At 42.6% G+C, this 17,906-nt stretch overlaps 1 protein-coding gene across 14 annotated transcripts in view; it reads right to left on the bottom strand.

Annotated features, from left to right (window-relative positions):
- Window positions 1-4,569: 4,569 nt before the first annotated feature.
- Window positions 4,570-17,906, bottom strand: part of LOC110502169 (dedicator of cytokinesis protein 9) — a 173,443-nt gene continuing 160,106 nt past the window's right edge. For 7 of the 14 annotated variants that reach the window (XM_036959372.1, XM_036959383.1, XM_036959374.1 and 4 more), the window contains exons 46-55: window positions 16,902-17,024; window positions 15,145-15,258; window positions 14,775-14,780; window positions 12,945-12,974; window positions 11,294-11,440; window positions 10,993-11,203; window positions 8,256-8,446; window positions 6,141-6,241; window positions 5,609-5,747; window positions 4,570-5,209 (exon numbers count right to left, since the gene is read on the bottom strand). In XM_036959372.1, the coding sequence (XP_036815267.1) occupies window positions 5,072-5,209; window positions 5,609-5,747; window positions 6,141-6,241; window positions 8,256-8,446; window positions 10,993-11,203; window positions 11,294-11,440; window positions 12,945-12,974; window positions 14,775-14,780; window positions 15,145-15,258; window positions 16,902-17,024 (1,200 nt within the window). In that variant the 3' untranslated portion in view covers window positions 4,570-5,071. Of the gene's footprint in view, window positions 5,210-5,324; window positions 5,333-5,608; window positions 5,748-6,140; window positions 6,242-8,255; window positions 8,447-10,992; window positions 11,204-11,293; window positions 11,441-12,944; window positions 12,975-14,774; window positions 14,781-15,144; window positions 15,259-16,901; window positions 17,025-17,906 lie in introns of all 14 variants that reach the window. The other 7 variants (XM_036959381.1, XM_036959382.1, XM_036959371.1 and 4 more) reach the window with 3 other exon arrangements.

Genomic DNA, 17,906 nt, shown 5'->3' with positions numbered 1-17,906 from the left:
TCTCTCTCACTCCCAACTTTCAGTCTGTATAGTTGCATTGTGTCCTGTTACCATGATGTCCCAGAAGGCAAGGAGTTGACAACAATGATGTAGTGTGTTTAATAAAACTTTAATAAATATGTCTATCTATGTTTAATAAAGCTGAATTGTTGATTGATATCAGTTGATATGACTTGAGTTGTCTCTTATTACTAAACTTCCTGGTATGGGTTTTGAATATATGAATATCTTAATTATCTGCCAATCAGCTACCCCTGTGTCTTCCCCTCAGAAATACACTTGTTGTGAGAAGAAACATATTGGAGAGAAAGAGGTAGTTTAAGTCTCAGTGACTGATGAAAAAAGTTTAAATATATATATATATTTGTCTAGGATTTATGACACGTCATTACAATGGACTTGTATGTGTTGTAAAACATTACAATAGCTTTTGGTTGACAGACAAGTCTGAGAGCGCTCGCTATACATCACTTCAGCAGTCTGAGTTAATTCACCTCAGAGAGAGTGCTCTCGATAGGCCTACTGCAGGGGACTTAGCAATTTGGTGGCCCGTTTAAAACAAAGACTGTTGAGGGGCCCCACTAACCCCAACTTGGTAATTGAAGAAAAATATGATTGTGGGGGAGGTAGAGGTGGTTTATAAGGTAAAGGACAAGGGTGAGGTAAAGGTAGAGGAGTGAAATGATAGGCTGTATTTGTTCTATTCTTCCAGAATAGAATTCTTGACAAGTATCTTTTTATATGAAGAAGAGAGAGAGAGAGAGCAATAACAAAAGAAGTCGAGGGGCGGAGGTGGAGGTGGTTGAGGCTGAGGAGTTCATTGAAAACTACATGCATGACCTTGATGGGTTGGTCATAATGTCTGCAGAAGTTGTGAACGACACAAGGCCAGAGGAAAGTCAACACGGCAGCCACATGACACCAGGGCAAACAGCTGTAAACTCTCAATGTAACATGTCATACCAATTATGTTTTATTGTTCCATTTAGGGCCTCGTGATTGAAGGAGGTGGGGGCCATAAAGGAAGTCTTCTGTGCTGTTTCCACATCCTGCAGATAAAATAAGATTAGGATTACATTTATGTGTTTGACCTATACTCCCATCAATATGGTTTAGAACCAAACAGTCAACTAGCTTCTCTAATCCCATCAATATGGTTTAGAACCAAACAGTCAACTAGCTTCTCTAATCCCATCAATATGGTTTAGAACCAAACAGTCAACTAGCTTCTCTAATCCCATCAATATGGTTTAGAACCAAACAGTCAACTAGCTTCTCTAATCCCATCAATATGGTTTAGAACCAAACAGTCAACTAGCTTCTCTAATCCCATCAATATGGTTTAGAACCAAACAGTCAACTAGCTTCTCTAATCCCATCAATACGGTTTAGAACCAAACAGTCAACTAGCTTCTCTAATCCCATCAATACGGTTTAGAACCAAACAGTCAACTAGCTTCTCTAATCCCATCAATACGGTTTAGAACCAAACAGTCAACTAGCTTCTCTAATCCCATCAATATGGTTTAGAACCAAACAGTTAACTAGCTTCTCTAATCCCATCAATATGGTTTAGAACCAAACAGTCAACTAGCTTCTCTAATCCCATCAATATGGTTTAGAACCAAACAGTCAACTAGCTTCTCTAATCCCATCAATATGGTTTAGAACCAAACAGTCAACTAGCTTCTCTAATCCCATCAATATGGTTTAGAACCAAACAGTCAACTAGCTTCTCTAATCCCATCAATATGGTTTAGAACCAAACAGTCAACTAGCTTCTCTAATCCCATCAATATGGTTTAGAACCAAACATTCAATTTCTAGGGCGGTTGTACAATTATTGGACAATAAACAAACAAAGTTGATTAGGAAATCCCAAGGTAGAAGTAAAGAGGAATGAGTGAATTTTATTGAAAAGAAAAAGCATTAGAGAACATTTCTGTTTACAGCAGAAAAGTGACTTTCTGTTAAATAAAAATTAAAAACCCATTGCTTCCCAAATATAAAACGATTTCTTTAAATATTTGAATAAACACTCAAAATGGTAGGTCTGTGAATAAACACTAGAATTGCTTTGAAAAGAAGGATGAACATAATCTTTACAATGTATTATTGAACCCAACACAGCAAGACACTGTACCTTGCAAAATACAAATATTGCACTCCTTTTTTATATACATGAATAAACAGCTTGGAATATACTTATACGCAATGGCTTTAAATATAAAATAAAAAAATCCCATTCTAAGACATTTAAATGATTAAGGTTGAATGCTAACTTTTTCATAGGAGGCTATTTTTCCAATAAATTGCAGCTTTGTAGAAATATAACACGTCTTCGTGTACATGTACAGAGAGATGAATGCCAATGTATGCAGCATATGTTTAAGCAATAAGGCACCTCAGGGGACTAGTTTATGGCCAATATTCCCTCGGCTAAGGGCTGTTCTTATGTACGACGCAAACACTGAGTGCCTGGATACAGCCATTAGCCGTGCTATATTGGCCATATACCACTGAGGTGCCTTATTGATATTATAAACTGGTTACTAACGTATATATATATTTTTAAATAGCCGTGGTAAATGGTCTGATATACCACAGCTTTCAGCCAATCAGCATTCAGGGCTCAAACCACCTGGTTTATAATGTTCGTCAAGACATCAACACAAAGAAAATCACTTGAAGAGTTCAGAGCAGAAGACAAATGATCGAAACAAACAGAGATCAAAATGAGACGACAGAAAGCTGATGAGGGCTAGTGACATCACATGCACATTTCTGTCGCTTTAAGGATCCCTATGGGGACGGCTCCACAGGAAACACTACCAGTGATGTCATATACAGTAGCAAGAAAAAGTAGGTGAACCCTTTTGAATTAAATGGATTTCTGCATACATTTGACATAAAATTTGATCTGATTTTCATCTAAGTCACAACAATAGACACACTGTGCTTAAACGAATAACACACAAATTATTGTGTTTTTCTTGTCTATATTGAATACATAATTTAAACATTCACAGTGTAAGTTGGAAAAAGTATGTGAACCCCCCTAGGCTAATGACTTCCCCAAAAGCTAATTGAAGTCAGGACTCAGCTAACCTGGAGTCAAATCAATGAGACTAGATTGGAGATGTTGATTAGAGCTGCCTTGCCCTATAAAAACACTCACACAATTTGAGTTTTCTATTCACAAGAAGCATTGCCCGATGTGTCCCATGCCTCAAACAAAAGAGATCGCAGAAGACATAAGATTAAGATTTGTCAACTTGCATAAAGCTGGAAAGGGTTACAAAAGTATCTCTAAAGGCCTTGACGTTCATCAGTCCATGGTAAGACAAATTGTCTATAAATGGAGAAAGTTCGGCACTGTTGCTACTCTCCCTAGGAGTGGGCGTCCTGCAAAGATGACTGCAAGAGCACAGAGCAGAATGCTCAATGAGGTTAAGAAGAATCCTAGAGTGCCAGCTCTAAAGACTTACAGAAATCTCTGGAACATGCTAACATCTCTGTTGACGAGTCTATGATCTACAATACATAAAACACTAAACAAGAATGGTGTTCATGGGAGGACACCATGGAAGAAGCCACTGCTGTCCAAAAAAAACATTGCTGCACATCTGAAGTTCGCAAAAGAGCACCTGGATGTTCCACAGCGCTACTGGAAAAATATTCTGTGGACAGATTAAAATAAAGTTGTGTTGTTTGGAAGGAAGGAACACACCACACTATGTGTGGAGAAAAAAAGGCACAGCACACCATCACCAAAACCTCATCCCAACTGTAAAGTATGGTGGAGGGAGCATCATGATTTGGGGCTGCTTTGTTGCCTCATGGCCTGGACAGCCTGCTATCATCGAAGGAAAAATGAATTCCCAACTTTATCAAGACATTTTGCAATAGAATGTACGGCTAGCTGTCTGCCAATTGAAGCTCAACAGAAGTAAGGTGATGCAACAGGACATCAACCCAATAGACAGAAGTAAATCATCAACAGAATGGGTTGAACAGAAGAAAATATGCCTTCTGGAGTGGCCCAGTCAGTCCTGATGCTGTGGCATGACCTCAAGAGAGCGGTTCACACCAGACATCCCAAGAATATTGTGGAACTGAAACAGTTTTATAAAGAGGAATGGTCCAAAATTCCTCCTGACCGTTGTACAGGTCTGATCCACAACTACCTGTCTGATCCACAACTACCTGTTTGAGGTTATTGCTGCCAAAGGAGGGTTAACCTCTAAATCAAATAAAATCAAATGTATTTGTCACATACACATGGTTAGCAGATATTAATGCGAGTGTAGCGAAATGCTTGTGCTTCTAGTTCCAACAATGCAGTAATAACCAACGAGTAATCGAACTAACAATTCCAAAACTACTACCTCATACACACAAGTGTAAAGGGATAAAGAATATGTACATAAAGATATATGAATGAGTGATGGTACAGAGCGGCATAGGTTATTAAATCCAAGGGTTCACATACTTTCTCCAACCTGCACTGTGAATGTTTACATGGTGTGTTCAATAAAGACATGACAAATTATAATTGTTTGTGTGTTATTAGTTTAAGCAGACTGTGTTTGTCTATTGTTGTGACTTAGATGAAGATCAGATAAAATTGTATGACCAATTTGTGCAGGAATCCAGGTAATTCTAAAGGGTTCACATACTTTTTCTTCCCACTGTATACATCATGGAACCCCAACACTCCACAGACAGGAACCCCAGTCAGGATGGAGGCTACACCAGTCCCCCCCCCCCCCCTCCCCTTCTCTCTGTTCATGTGGCATTCTTTTAGTTCATCCATCCTCATGGATGAATGCCCCTGGTCCCATCCTCCACAGAGTGACTGTACTCTATACAACTGTGTAACACGGTCCTTTGTCCTGGCCCATTGGACAAGCCAGAGAAGGTGTGAAAGAAAATTAACAGAACATCAATATTGTCTCAGTTTAGCCAAAAGCAAACTTGATGATAAGGAGAACAGAAAAGCAGGAAATGGCCACTCATGGCAGCGCTGGCACAGAGCGTTGAGGTCAGGAGTCAGCCAATCCGGTGGGTCTCACACCACAGAGGAGGAGTTGGGCAGGCCCACGATGGTGGCACCACTGGGGGTACCACTGGGGGTACCACTGATGACGTTGAAGATGTGCAGTGAGTCTGGAAGAACGTTCTTCATGCCATCCTCCACTGGAATGATCTGGAAGGGAGCGACGGAGGGTGTTCAAGATTATGTTAAAGGAACAAATTATTCGTTCAGACAACTTCGTAAGAATGAATCACACGTAATAAAGTCCATGCCAAAGATGTTTTACCATCCAATCTGCTCATGTCAGCACAAAGGAAAAACAGAGGGAAAAGGGGGTTATCAAATATCACAATAGCATGAAATATTATACAATGACTATGAAATCCCAATGCCCTACTAATTATAACTATTACTTTCATAACAATACTCCAATTAAACTGTTTTACCAGTATTGCAATCAAAACAAACACAACAGATTCTTTCAAAATGTACAAATAATCAAAAACGGCTGATGAACAAACCCATAATGGATCCCAATGTTTGTTACGCTACTAGAGAACTCATGCTTACTGGCTCGTGCATGATGGCGGACAGCTCTCTGGCCAGGTCTCTGTAGTTGGCCTTCATCTCGTCATGGTACTCCTGCTGGTCCTCTTTAATCAGCCGCTCGTTGATGCCCAGACCATGGCCACACGCCTCCACAAACTGCCTGCTCCACAAAAGGCCAGTGTCATACATAATCAGCCAGCTGAGCCACGGCCTGTTCACCCCGCTACCATCCAGAAGGCGAGGTCGGTACAGGTGCATCAAAGTTGGGACCGAGAGACTGAAAAACAGCTTCTATCTCAAGGCCATCAGACTGTTAAATAGTCACCATTAGCTGGCCCCTGTCCAGTACCCTGCCCTGAACTTTCGTCACGGTCACTAGACGGCAACTACCAGGTTACTCTACCTTGCACCTTAGAGCCTGCTTTCCTATGTACTGTAAATAGTCATGGATCACTGGCCCCTTTAATAATGTTTACATTCTGTTTTACCCACTTCATATGTATATTCCTGTCAAGTCCTATCCTATTTTACAATGTGTACTTTAACAACTCACCTGAAGACCTCTTTAAGTTGTTTGACCTTGTTGTCAGGGTACTTCTTGGTGCTGGCATCATCGAGGAAAGCTCGGGCATATGCGAGGGGACCAGCATTTACCTATAGATTAAAGGAAAATGTATGTCTTTACCATACAGAACAAGTTGAGGGATTTCTTTACCATACAGAACAAGTTGAGGGATTTCTTTACCATACAGAACAAGTTGAGGGATTTCTTTACCATACAGAACAAGTTGAGGGATTTCTTTACCATACAGAACAAGTTGAGGGATTTCTTTACCATACAGAACAAGTTGAGGGATTTCTTTACCATACAGAACAAGTTGAGGGATTTCTTTACCATACAGAACAAGTTGAGGGATTTCTTTACCATACAGAACAAGTTGAGGGATTTCTTTACCATACAGAACAAGTTGAGGGATTTCTTTACCATACAGAACAAGTTGAGGGATATATTTACCATGTAGAACAAGTTGAGGGATATATTTACCATACAGAACAAGTTGAGGGATATATTTACCATGTAGAACAAGTTGAGGGATATATTTACCATACATGACAAGTTGAGGGATATATTTACCACATAGAACACGTTGAGGGATATATTTACCACATAGAACAAGTTGAGGGATATATTTACCATATAGAACAAGTTGAGGGATATATTTACCATATAGAACAAGTTGAGGGATATATTTACCATACAGAACAAGTTGAGGGATATGGTTTGTGAGGATAGAGGATGTGGTTTGTAAGGACAGAGGATGTGGTTTGTGAGGACAGAGGATGTGGTTTGTGAGGATAGAGGATGTGGTTTGTAAGGACGCAGGATGTGGTTTGTGAGGACAGAGGATCTGGTTTGTGAGGACAGAGGATGTGGTTTGTGAGGACAGAGGATGTGGTTTGTAAGGACAGAGGATGTGGTTTGTAAGGACAGAGGATGTGGTTTGTGAGGACAGAGGATGTGGTTTGTGAGGACGGAGGATGTGGTTTGTGAGGACAGAGGATGTGGTTTGTGATGACAGAGGATGTGGTTTGTGAGGACAGAGGATCTGGTTTGTGAGGACGGAGGATGTGGTTTGTGAGGACAGAGGATGTGGTTTGTAAGGACGTAGGATGTGGTTTGTAAGGACAGAGGATGTGGTTTGTGAGGATAGAGGATGTGGTTTGTAAGGATAGAGGATGTGGTTTGTAAGGACGTAGGATGTGGTTTGTAAGGACGTAGGATGTGGTTTGTAAGGACAGAGGATGTGGTTTGTGAGGACAGAGGATGTGGTTTGTAAGGACGTAGGATGTGGTTTGTAAGGACAGAGGATGTGGTTTGTGAGGATAGAGGATGTGGTTTGTAAGGACAGAGGATGTGGTTTGTGAGGATAGAGGATGTGGTTTGTGAGGACAGAGGATGTGGTTTGTAAGGACGGAGGATGTGGTTTGTAAGGACAGAGGATGTGGTTTGTAAGGACGTAGGATGTGGTTTGTAAGGACAGAGGATGTGGTTTGTGAGGATAGAGGATGTGGTTTGTGAGGACAGAGGATGTGGTTTGTAAGGACAGAGGATGTGGTTTGTAAGGACAGAGGATGTGGTTTGTGAGGATAGAGGATGTGGTTTGTGAGGATAGAGGATGTGGTTTGTGAGGACAGAGGATGTGGTTTGTAAGGACAGAGGATGTGGTTTGTAAGGACAGAGGATGTGGTTTGTAAGGACGTAGGATGTGGTTTGTAAGGACAGAGGATGTGGTTTGTAAGGACGGAGGATGTGGTTTGTGAGGACGGAGGATGTGGTTTGTAAGGACGGAGGATGTGGTTTGTGAGGACAGAGGATGTGGTTTGTAAGGACAGAGGATGTGGTTTGTGAGGACAGAGGATGTGGTTTGTAAGGACGGAGGATGTGGTTTGTGAGGACAGAGGATGTGGTTTGTAAGGACAGAGGATGTGGTTTGTGAGGACAGAGGATGTGGTTTGTAAGGACGGAGGATGTGGTTTGTGAGGACAGAGGATGTGGTTTGTAAGGACAGAGGATGTGGTTTGTGAGGACAGAGGATGTGGTTTGTAAGGACGGAGGATGTGGTTTGTGAGGATAGACGATGTGGTTTGTAAGGACGGAGGCCTGCACCTGGACACTAATGCTGCCCTGTAATTTCAGCTGCAGGCGGATCATGTCCACCTCGTTGGTGGCAACTAGCTGTCTCAGCTCGGTCAACCTCTTGCTCATCTCGTCTATAGCCACCTCTATGGGGTTCAAGTCTGTGTGGTGCTGGTACATCACCGCAATACGCTTCTTCACATAGGGGAAACAGTGGGTTGCTATGAGAGAGAGAGATTGAGAGAGAGAATGAGAGAGATAGACAGAGAGAGTGTGTGAGAGAGAAAGAGAGAGACAGAGAGAGAGAGAGAGAGAGAGAGAGAGAGAGAGAGAATGAGAGAGAGAGAGAATGAGAGAGAATGGGAAAGAGAGACAGAGAGTGAGAGAGAGAGACAGAGAGACAGAGAGAGACAGAGAGAGAGAGAGAGAGAGACAGAGAGAGAGAGAGAGAGAGAGAGAGAGAATGAGAGAGAGAGACAGCGAGAGAGAGAAAGAGAGAGAGAGAGACAGAGAGAGCAAGAGAGAGAGAGACAGAGAGAGAGAGAGAGAGAGAATGGGAGAGAGAGAGAGAATGAGAGCGACAGAGAGTGAGAGAGAGAGAGAGAGACAGACAGACAGAGAGAGAGAGAGAGAGAATGGGAGAGAGAGAGAATGAGAGAGAGATAGAATGAGAGAGAGACAGAGAGAGAGAGAGAGAATGGGAGACAGAGAGAGAGAGACAGAGAGAGACAGAGAGAGACAGAGAGTGAGAGAGAGAGAGAGAGAGAGAATGGGAGACAGAGAGAGAGAGACAGAGCGACAGAGAGTGAGAGAGAGATAGACAGAGAGAGAGAGAGAGAGAGAGAGAGAATGGGAGAGAGAGAGAGAGACAGACAGACAGAGAGAGAGAGAGAGAGAATGGGAGAGAGAGAGAATGAGAGAGAGAGAGAATGAGAGAGAGACAGAGAGAGAGAGAGAGAATGGGAGACAGAGAGAGAGAGACAGAGAGAGACAGAGAGAGACAGAGAGTGAGAGAGAGAGAGAGAGAGAGAGAATGGGAGACAGAGAGAGAGAGAGACAGAGAGAGACAGAGAGAGAGAGAGAGAGTGAGAGAGAGAGAGAGAGAGACAGAGAGCGAGAGAGAGAGAGAGAGAGAGAGAGAAAATGGGAGACAGAGAGAGAGAGAGACAGAGAGAGAGAGAGACAGAGAGAGACATAGAGAGACAGAGAGACAGAGAGAGACAGAGAGACAGAGAGAGACAGAGAGAGAGACAGAGAGAGACAGAGAGAGAGATACAGAGAGTGAGACAGAGAGAGAGAGAATGGGAGAGAGAATGAGAGAGAGAATGAGAGAGAGAGAGAGAGAGAGAGAGAGAGAGACAGACAGATAGAGACAGAGAGAGAGAGACAGAGAGCGAGACAGAGAGAGAGAGAGAATGAGAGAGAGAATGAGAGAGAGAATGAGAGAGAGAATGAGAGAGAGAGAGAGAGAGAGAGAGAGAGAGAGAGATGGGAGACAGAGAGAGAGAGAGACACAGAGAGAGAGAGACAGAGAGAGAGAGAGAGAGACAGAGAGAGAGAGAGACAGAGAGAGACAGAGAGAGAGAGAGACAGAGAGCGAGACAGAGAGAGAGAGACAGAGAGCGAGACAGAGAGCGAGAGAATGAGAGAAAGAATGAGAGAGAGAGAGAGAGAGAGAGAGAGAGAGAGAATGAGAGAGAGAGAGAGAATGAGAGAAAGAGAGAATGAATACATTAACGTGGTTTTGCTTACGTCACCCTATTTGACCCACAAGAACTCCTTACCACAGGTGCATTTCTTAGGTGTTCAGACAGATGTGTGTTCCAAGCAGCTTTATAGTGTGAAACTCATTCACTCAATAAATACCTTTGAGGTAAGGCAGCCCTATCAGTTAAAGAAGATAAAGGTTGCACTATGGGATATTTCACACTGTAAAACAAAATAAAACACAACCAATTAGGATGAAGAAGGATTCTAAACAAAGAGTTGACATACAGGGCGGCAGGGTGGTTAGAGCATCGGACTAGTAACCGAAAGGTTGCAAGTTCAAACCCCCGAGCTGACAAGGTACAAATCTGTCATTCTGCCCCAGAACAAGGCAGTTAACCCACTGTTCCTAGATCGTCATTGAAAATAAGAATTTGTTCTTAACTGACTTGCCTAGTTAAATCAAGGTTAATAAAAAAAAATATATATATAAAAAAATACTCTGAACCTAATTCAATATTTCCATAATTACACAGGACCCTTCCTAATATGACAGCGAGAAAGATACAGGAATGCCGGTACTAGCAAAGGTATTCTATGGGAATGAGGTAAATACTGTAGATGCTATGACATGTTTAACATCAGTATTCCCATGTGAATGGATTTGTGTGGACTGATGGGTTTTGATAGGGTTGTCTGCTCAGAGGCTGGTTCCCATGGACTACACATACACTGTCTGTAAGAGTGTCTGAAGTCCCTCCCCCTTTTCCCAGCTACTCGTAGGGAGTGTTCTTAGCAGTATGCGTGGATCATGTTAGTTTGAGTGATAAGGAACCTGTCCGATATTTGTGTCTCGTTGTTTTCAGTGAGATGAGTCATCTAGAGGTGTGTCCCAATCTGTGTCTCTAAAGGGAAATCATATCTTAAATTCACACAGATTTTTGTCAGAACTTCTCTACATTCATGAACAGCACAGCAGAAGGAGAGGTCTAGCTACAGTATGGGTCTCTACTGTGAACACATTGACCCTATGATTCACATGAAGTACTGTAGAACCTACTGGTCAGGATGGTCCTGCGTTTATACTGCTCCTCCACCCCACCCTGCTTCTTCCCCGACACGGTGAAGGGCATCTCGAAGTCAAAGCGCCGGATGTTGTGGCTCTTCTCAAAGTCTGTCTTCCGGTCCATCAGCTCCTTCTCTTCCAGGAACGGGGTTACGTGGGTCACCTGGATGTAGGCGTACTTAGAGTCCAGATCTTTAGTGTTGATCTGGATGGGACGCATAACATCAAGGACCAATCAGAACCATGGAAACCCAAAATAAATGGTAAAATACTAAGAGTAAAGTTTGACTCTTACCCTCCCAGAGTCCTGAATCATCTTGACATTCTCCGGGCCGAACTTGTCAGAGTAGAGCTTGAGTAGCCTCTGAGATATCTCTGACAGTGGGGTGAATTTGGGTTCTTTGTAGATGTACTCCTTACCATCTTCATCCTCAAAGAATCCCTAGGAGGAAGCCAACATTATACACTATAGTTATAGTACATACAGTACTAGAGAGGGTTAGGGGTTAGGGGTTAGGGTTAGAGAATAGGGTTAGGGGTTAGGGGTAGAGAATAGGGTTAGGGGTTAGGGGTAGAGAATAGGGTTAGGGGTTAGGGGTAGAGAATAGGGTTAGGGGTTAGGGGTTAGGGTTAGAGAATAGGGTTAGGGGTTAGGGTTAGAGAATAGGGTTAGGGGTAGATAATAGGGTTAGGGGTAGAGAATAGGGTTAGGGGTTAGGGGTAGAGAATAGGGTTAGGGGTTAGGGTTAGGATTAGGGGTTAGGGGTTAGGGGTAGAGAATAGGGTTAGGGGTTAGGGTTAGGGGTTAGGTGTAGAGAATAGGGTTAGGGGTTAGGGTTAGAGAATAGGGTTAGGGGTTAGGGTTAGAGAATAGGGTTAGGGGTAGAGAATAGGGTTAGGGGTAGAGAATAGGGTTAGGGGTTAGGGGTAGAGAATAGGGTTAGGGGTAGAGAATAGGGTTAGGGTTAGGGGTAGAGAATAGGGTTAGGGGTTAGGGTTAGAGAATAGGGTTAGGGGTTAGGGGTTAGAGAATAGGGTTAGGGGTTAGAGAATAAGGTTAGGGTTTAGGGTTTAGGGTTAGGGGTTAGGGGTAGAGAATAGGGTTAGGGGTTAGGGGTAGAGAATAGGGTTAGTGGTTAGGGGCAGAGAATAGGGTTAGGGGTTAGATAATAGGGTTAGGGGTTAGGGGTAGAGAATAGGGTTAGGGGTTAGGGTTAGAGAATAGGGTTAGGGTTAGGGGTAGAGAATAGGGTTAGGGGTTAGGGTTAGAGAATAGGGTTAGGGGTTAGGGTTAGAGGGTTAGGGTTGGGGTTAGGGGTTGGGGGTTTGGGGTTAGAGAATAGGAAAACAACATGAAAACACAAATGTGAAGGTATTCAGGTAACAAAGACATCAAAAGTAGTATGAACACCTAAAACAATGAGCACAACAACACAAGTGAAGAGCTAAGGCACTATAATCCTGAACCCAAGAGCAAGAAATATTCCCAAAATACATCTTCCCAAAAGCACAGAAACAAACAACAGAACTGGTCTGGGAACAGTGCTATGGGACCAATAAATAGGATGAATGCAGAGGATGGAATTTCACTCCATCAAAGGGTCTACAGTATTTATACCCCCCCAAAAAACGACAATCAAAATGACCTTAACACTGTAGATGAATGGGGTAGTAGCCACCCAGCTAGATGACTGGAAACATTTACCCAGTAAGACACAAAATCCTACCCTTAAACATTGACTAATATAGCCTCTTGTTGTCAGGGCAACACTGAGCCAGGCAGTAGTAGCGAGTGCTGAGATGGATAAGATAAGCTAGGAGGAGGGAATGAAACGGTGATGGACACATACCAGTAATACCACTGACTACTAACCCAGACCACAATCATAAGCCTTAAGCTTCAATGTAGTGCATTCACCAGATTCATCACTTTCTCATTCATTTACCTCAGTCTCAGAGTCAGTAAACTGGTACTGCTACGGAGTTGTAAGGTAGAGCAACAGAAAACAAAATGATAGTTATTCCAACACTACCCAGGCTACAACTATAGCAGGTAAGCATTCACACCATAACACCACATACAGAAAGAACACAGAGTCAGAAGGAACATGGTCCTGGGAAGGTTATCCACTCCAACAAAGCAAACTGTCAAAAGCAACTAGTTAACACACTGAAAGACGAGGAAGAACCAGGTGTAAGAAGACTTAGGTGAAAATTACATCTAAAAATGGAAGCGATAAAAGCCAAATTCAGTGGATTACTCCATTGAATCAGCAACATGCATTGCTGTTGTGAAAAGTAAAACAAGTTGGTGGAAGGTAGTGGTGAGTTAATGTAACTGCTAAGAGCCTTAAGCAGCACAGTAGTGGCTGAAACATGTCATGGATTAAAGCAGCATCACACTAGTGGCTGAAACATGTCATGGATTACAGCAGCATCACACTAGTGGCTGAAACATGTCATGGATTACAGCAGCGTCACACTAGTGGCTGAAACATGTCATGGATTAAAGCAGCGTCACACTAGTGGCTGAAACATGTCATGGATTAAAGCAGCGTCACACTAGTGGTTGAAACATGTCATGGATTAAAGCAGCGTCACACTAGTGGCTGAAACATGTCATGGATTAAAGCAGCATCACACTAGTGGCTGAAACATGTCATGGATTAAAGCAGCATCACACTAGTGGCTGAAACATGTCATGGATTAAAGCAGCGTCACACTAGTGGCTGAAACATGTCATGGATTACAACAACATCACACTAGTGGCTGAAACATGTCATGGATTACAGCAGCATCACACTAGTGGCTGAAACATGTCATGGATTAAAGCAGCATCACACTAGTGGCTGAAACATGTCATGGATTAAAGCAGCATCACACTAGTGGCTGAAACATGTCATGGATTAAAGCAGCATCACACTAGTGGTTGAAACATGTCATGGATTAAAGCAGCATCACACTAGTGGTTGAAACATGTCATGGATTAAAGCAGCATCACACTAGTGGCTGAAACATGTCATGGATTAAAGCAGCATCACACTAGTGGTTGAAACATGTCATGGATTAAAGCAGCATCACACTAGTGGTTGAAACATGTCATGGATTACATCAGCATCACACTAGTGGCTGAAACATGTCATGGATTAAAGCAGCATCACACTAGTGGCTGAAACATGTCATGGATTAAAGCAGCATCACACTAGTGGCTGAAACATGTCATGGATTAAAGCAGCATCACACTAGTGGCTGAAATATGTCATGGATTACATCAGCAGCACACTACTGGCTGAAACATGTCATGGATTACATCAGCATCACACTAGTGGCAGAAACATGTCATGGATTAAAGCAGCATCACACTAGTGGCTGAAACATGTCATGGATTAAAGCAGCATCACAATAGTGGCTGAAACATGTCATGGATTAAAGCAGCATCACACTAGTGGCTGAAACATGTAATGGATTAAAGCAGCATCACACTAGTGGCTGAAACATGTCATGGATTAAAGCAGCATCACACTAGTGGCTGAAACATGTCATGGATTAAAGCACCGTCACACTAGTGGCTGAAACATGTCATGGATTAAAGCAGCATCACAATAGTGGCTGAAACATGTCATGGATTAAAGCAGCATCACACTAGTGGCAGAAACATGTAATGGATTAAAGCAGCATCACAATAGTGGCTGAAACATGTCATGGATTACAGCAGCAGCACCTCACACAGATTTAGGCTGCTCAGGAAAGTGAGCAGAGCCTACCGCAGAACTTACCGCTGCCTTTAAAGAGGATGAAAAGCAGGGAAAAAAGGCATTAGAATGAGTAACAAAAGACCACGTGATGTGATCATGCTTTTATCAATCAAAAAGCTTCCAGCAGCTCCAATGCTCAAATCAAGATGTTCACCGTTTTGATATAGGGCACTTGGAGATGTATTCTAAATCAATTTAGCAATTTGTGTCTGAATTCATCTTTCAAAAAAATACAAAAAATATAATGTCTACAATATCTAATACCTGTACAACGTACTGGAAAGAGCAAAGCAATAGTATAATGGGAAAAGGGAAACAACTTGTTTGATCTCCAATGCATTGTTTTTTTGTTGTATGACAGCCTACCATCAGATGTCAATCATTATCTTACCTGGCCAAAGAAAGCCACTCTGAAGTAGGTTCCCAGCAGCCTCTTGCCCGTGTGCATGACCTCTGTCACTTTGATGTAGGCACGATGGAGTGTGTCATACAGGTGAGACAGTTTCTATGGAATTGAGAAACACACAAACACATTGATAAGAATCTGTGTTTTTATCCATGTTTGGGAGCCTTGAGACATTATCGTTGGGCACCATCACATAGACAGTGACATCAGAGGGAGTTGACCTCCATGACATAGATGGTGACATCAGCGGGAGTTGGGCCCCATGACATGGACAGTGACATCAGAGGCAGTTGGGCCCCATGACATAGACAGTGACATCAGAGGCAGTTGGGCCCCATGACATAGACATCAGCGGGAGTTGAGCCCCATGACATAGAGAGTGACATCAGCGGGAGTTGGGCCCCATGACATAGACAGTGACATCAGAGGCCCCGCGATATGCAACTTTTCAGGGGAGTCAGGAACCCAATACATGCAGTCAGGAAAGCAAAGGCTAGCTTTTTCAAACAGAAATTTGCATCCTGTAGCTCTAACTCCAAAAAGTTTTGGGACACTGTAAAGTCCATGGAGAATAAGAGCACCTCCTCTCAGTTGCCCACTGCACTGAGACTAGGTAACACGGTCACCACCGATAAATCTTAATCTAAATACTTGTTTTCCACCATAATTTGCTAATAAATTCATTAAAAAATCCTACAATGAGTTTTTTTCTCATTTTGTCTGCCCTAGTTAAAGTGTACCTATGATGAAAATTACAGGCCTCTCTCATCTTTTTAAGTGGGAGAACTTGCACAAGTTGTGGCTGACTAAATACTTTTTTTGCCCCAATGTATACCACCCACCACTGCGACCTGTATGCTCTAGTCGGCTGGCCCTCGCTACATATTCGTCGCCAGACCCACTGGCTCCAGGTCATCTATAAGTCTATGCTAGGTAAAGCTCCGCCTTATCTCAGCTCACTGGTCACGATAACAACACCCACCCGTAGCACGCGCTCCAGCAGGTATATCTCACTGGTCATCCCCAAAGCCAACACCTCTTTTGGCCGCCTTTCCTTCCAGTTCTCTGCTGCCAATGACTGGAACGAATTGCAAAAATCGCTGAAGCTGGAGACTTATATTTCATCAGCTATCTGAGCAGCTAACCGACCAATGCAGCTATACACAGCCCATCTGTAAATAGCCCATCCAAACTACCTATCTCACCCCCATTTTATTTTTATTTAGTTTTCTGCTCTTTTGCACACCAGTATTTCTACTTGCATATCATCATCTGCTCATTTATCACTCCAGTGTTAATTTGCTAAATTGTAATTACTTCGCTACTATGGCCTATTTATTGCCTTACCTCCTCACGCCATTTGCACACACTGTGTATAGACTCTTTTTTTCTATTGTGTTAATGACTGTATGTGTGTTTATCTGTAACTCTGTGTTGTTGTTTGTGTCACACTGCTTTGCTTTATCTTGGCCAGGTCGCAGTTGTAAATGAGAACTTGTTCTCAACTAGCTTACCTGGTTAAATAAAGGTGTTTTTTTTATATATTTAAATGACATAGCAAGTGACATCAGAGGGAGCTGATCCCAATGATATAGACAGTGACATCAGATAGAGTTGAGCCCCAGGACATGGAGAGTGACATCAGAGGGAGTTGAGCCCAATGATACAGACAATAACATCAGATAGAGTTGAGCACCAGGACATGGAGAGTGACATCAGAGGCTTTAGGTCTGCTGCTGTACCTCAAAATCCCTCCCCTGTTCGTAGATGGGGATGATGAGCTTGTAGACGTCTGAGATGAGCTCATAGCGCTCAGCCTTCCACAGGCCATCAGCACACTCTTCCAACAGCTCCATCAGGACATCCTGTATGGGAGAGAGGGACAGATAAAACACTGCTGTCATACCGTGTCCACACGAAGATGATCTGGCTTTGGATGACACACACACCATGGCTTAATTTCAAAGCTTTTATGAAGGTTAGTGCAAAAGTACTGGAAGAGTTATGACTACTAAATACACCTAATTTCCTTGATGCAACACAACATGAGGAGTTGAATAACTCCGCTGACATTGTGTATAATGAGGATATGGGTGAACAAGAGATGAAAATGGGACTTAAAAGCAAATTTGTTCCACATGGCCTCTTAAAATCTATTGAGCTGACGAGCTATGCTGTGCCATTTCTTTGTACTAAATTCAAGCAATAATTTGATGTGGAATTGTTTACATGTTGTTCTGTGAGCGTTTTTTTGCTTTACACATTGTTGGATAGTGTGGAGCAGAGCTGATTCACTGATAACCAGGCATCTACCTTGTAGAGATGTTATCTCCATGAGACTGAAAACTCCACAATTTCAAATCAAATTGTATTTGTCACATGCGTTGAATACAACAGGTGTAGTAGACTCTACTTACAAGACCTGAAATTCTTACTTACAAGCCCTTAAACAACAATGCAGTTTTAAGAAAAATACCCCCCCCCCCCCAAAAAAAGAAATAAAAGTACCAAATAATTAGTAATTAATAAATCATTAAAGAGCAGCAGTAAAATAACAATAGCAAGGCTATATACAGGTGGTACCGGTACAGAGTCAATGTGCAGGCTATATACAGGAGGTACCGGTACAGAGTCAATGTGCAGGCTATATACAGGAGGTACCGGTACAGAGTCAATGTGGAGGTTATATACAGGGGGTACCGGTACAGAGTCAATGTGGAGGCTATATACAGGGGGTACCGGTACAG

Source organism: Oncorhynchus mykiss, chromosome 22 (genome assembly GCF_013265735.2).
Source record: "Oncorhynchus mykiss isolate Arlee chromosome 22, USDA_OmykA_1.1, whole genome shotgun sequence".
NCBI lineage: Eukaryota > Metazoa > Chordata > Actinopteri > Salmoniformes > Salmonidae > Oncorhynchus > Oncorhynchus mykiss.
Note: the sequence above shows the minus strand (reverse complement) of the source record. Positions and strands in the feature narration are given on the sequence as shown.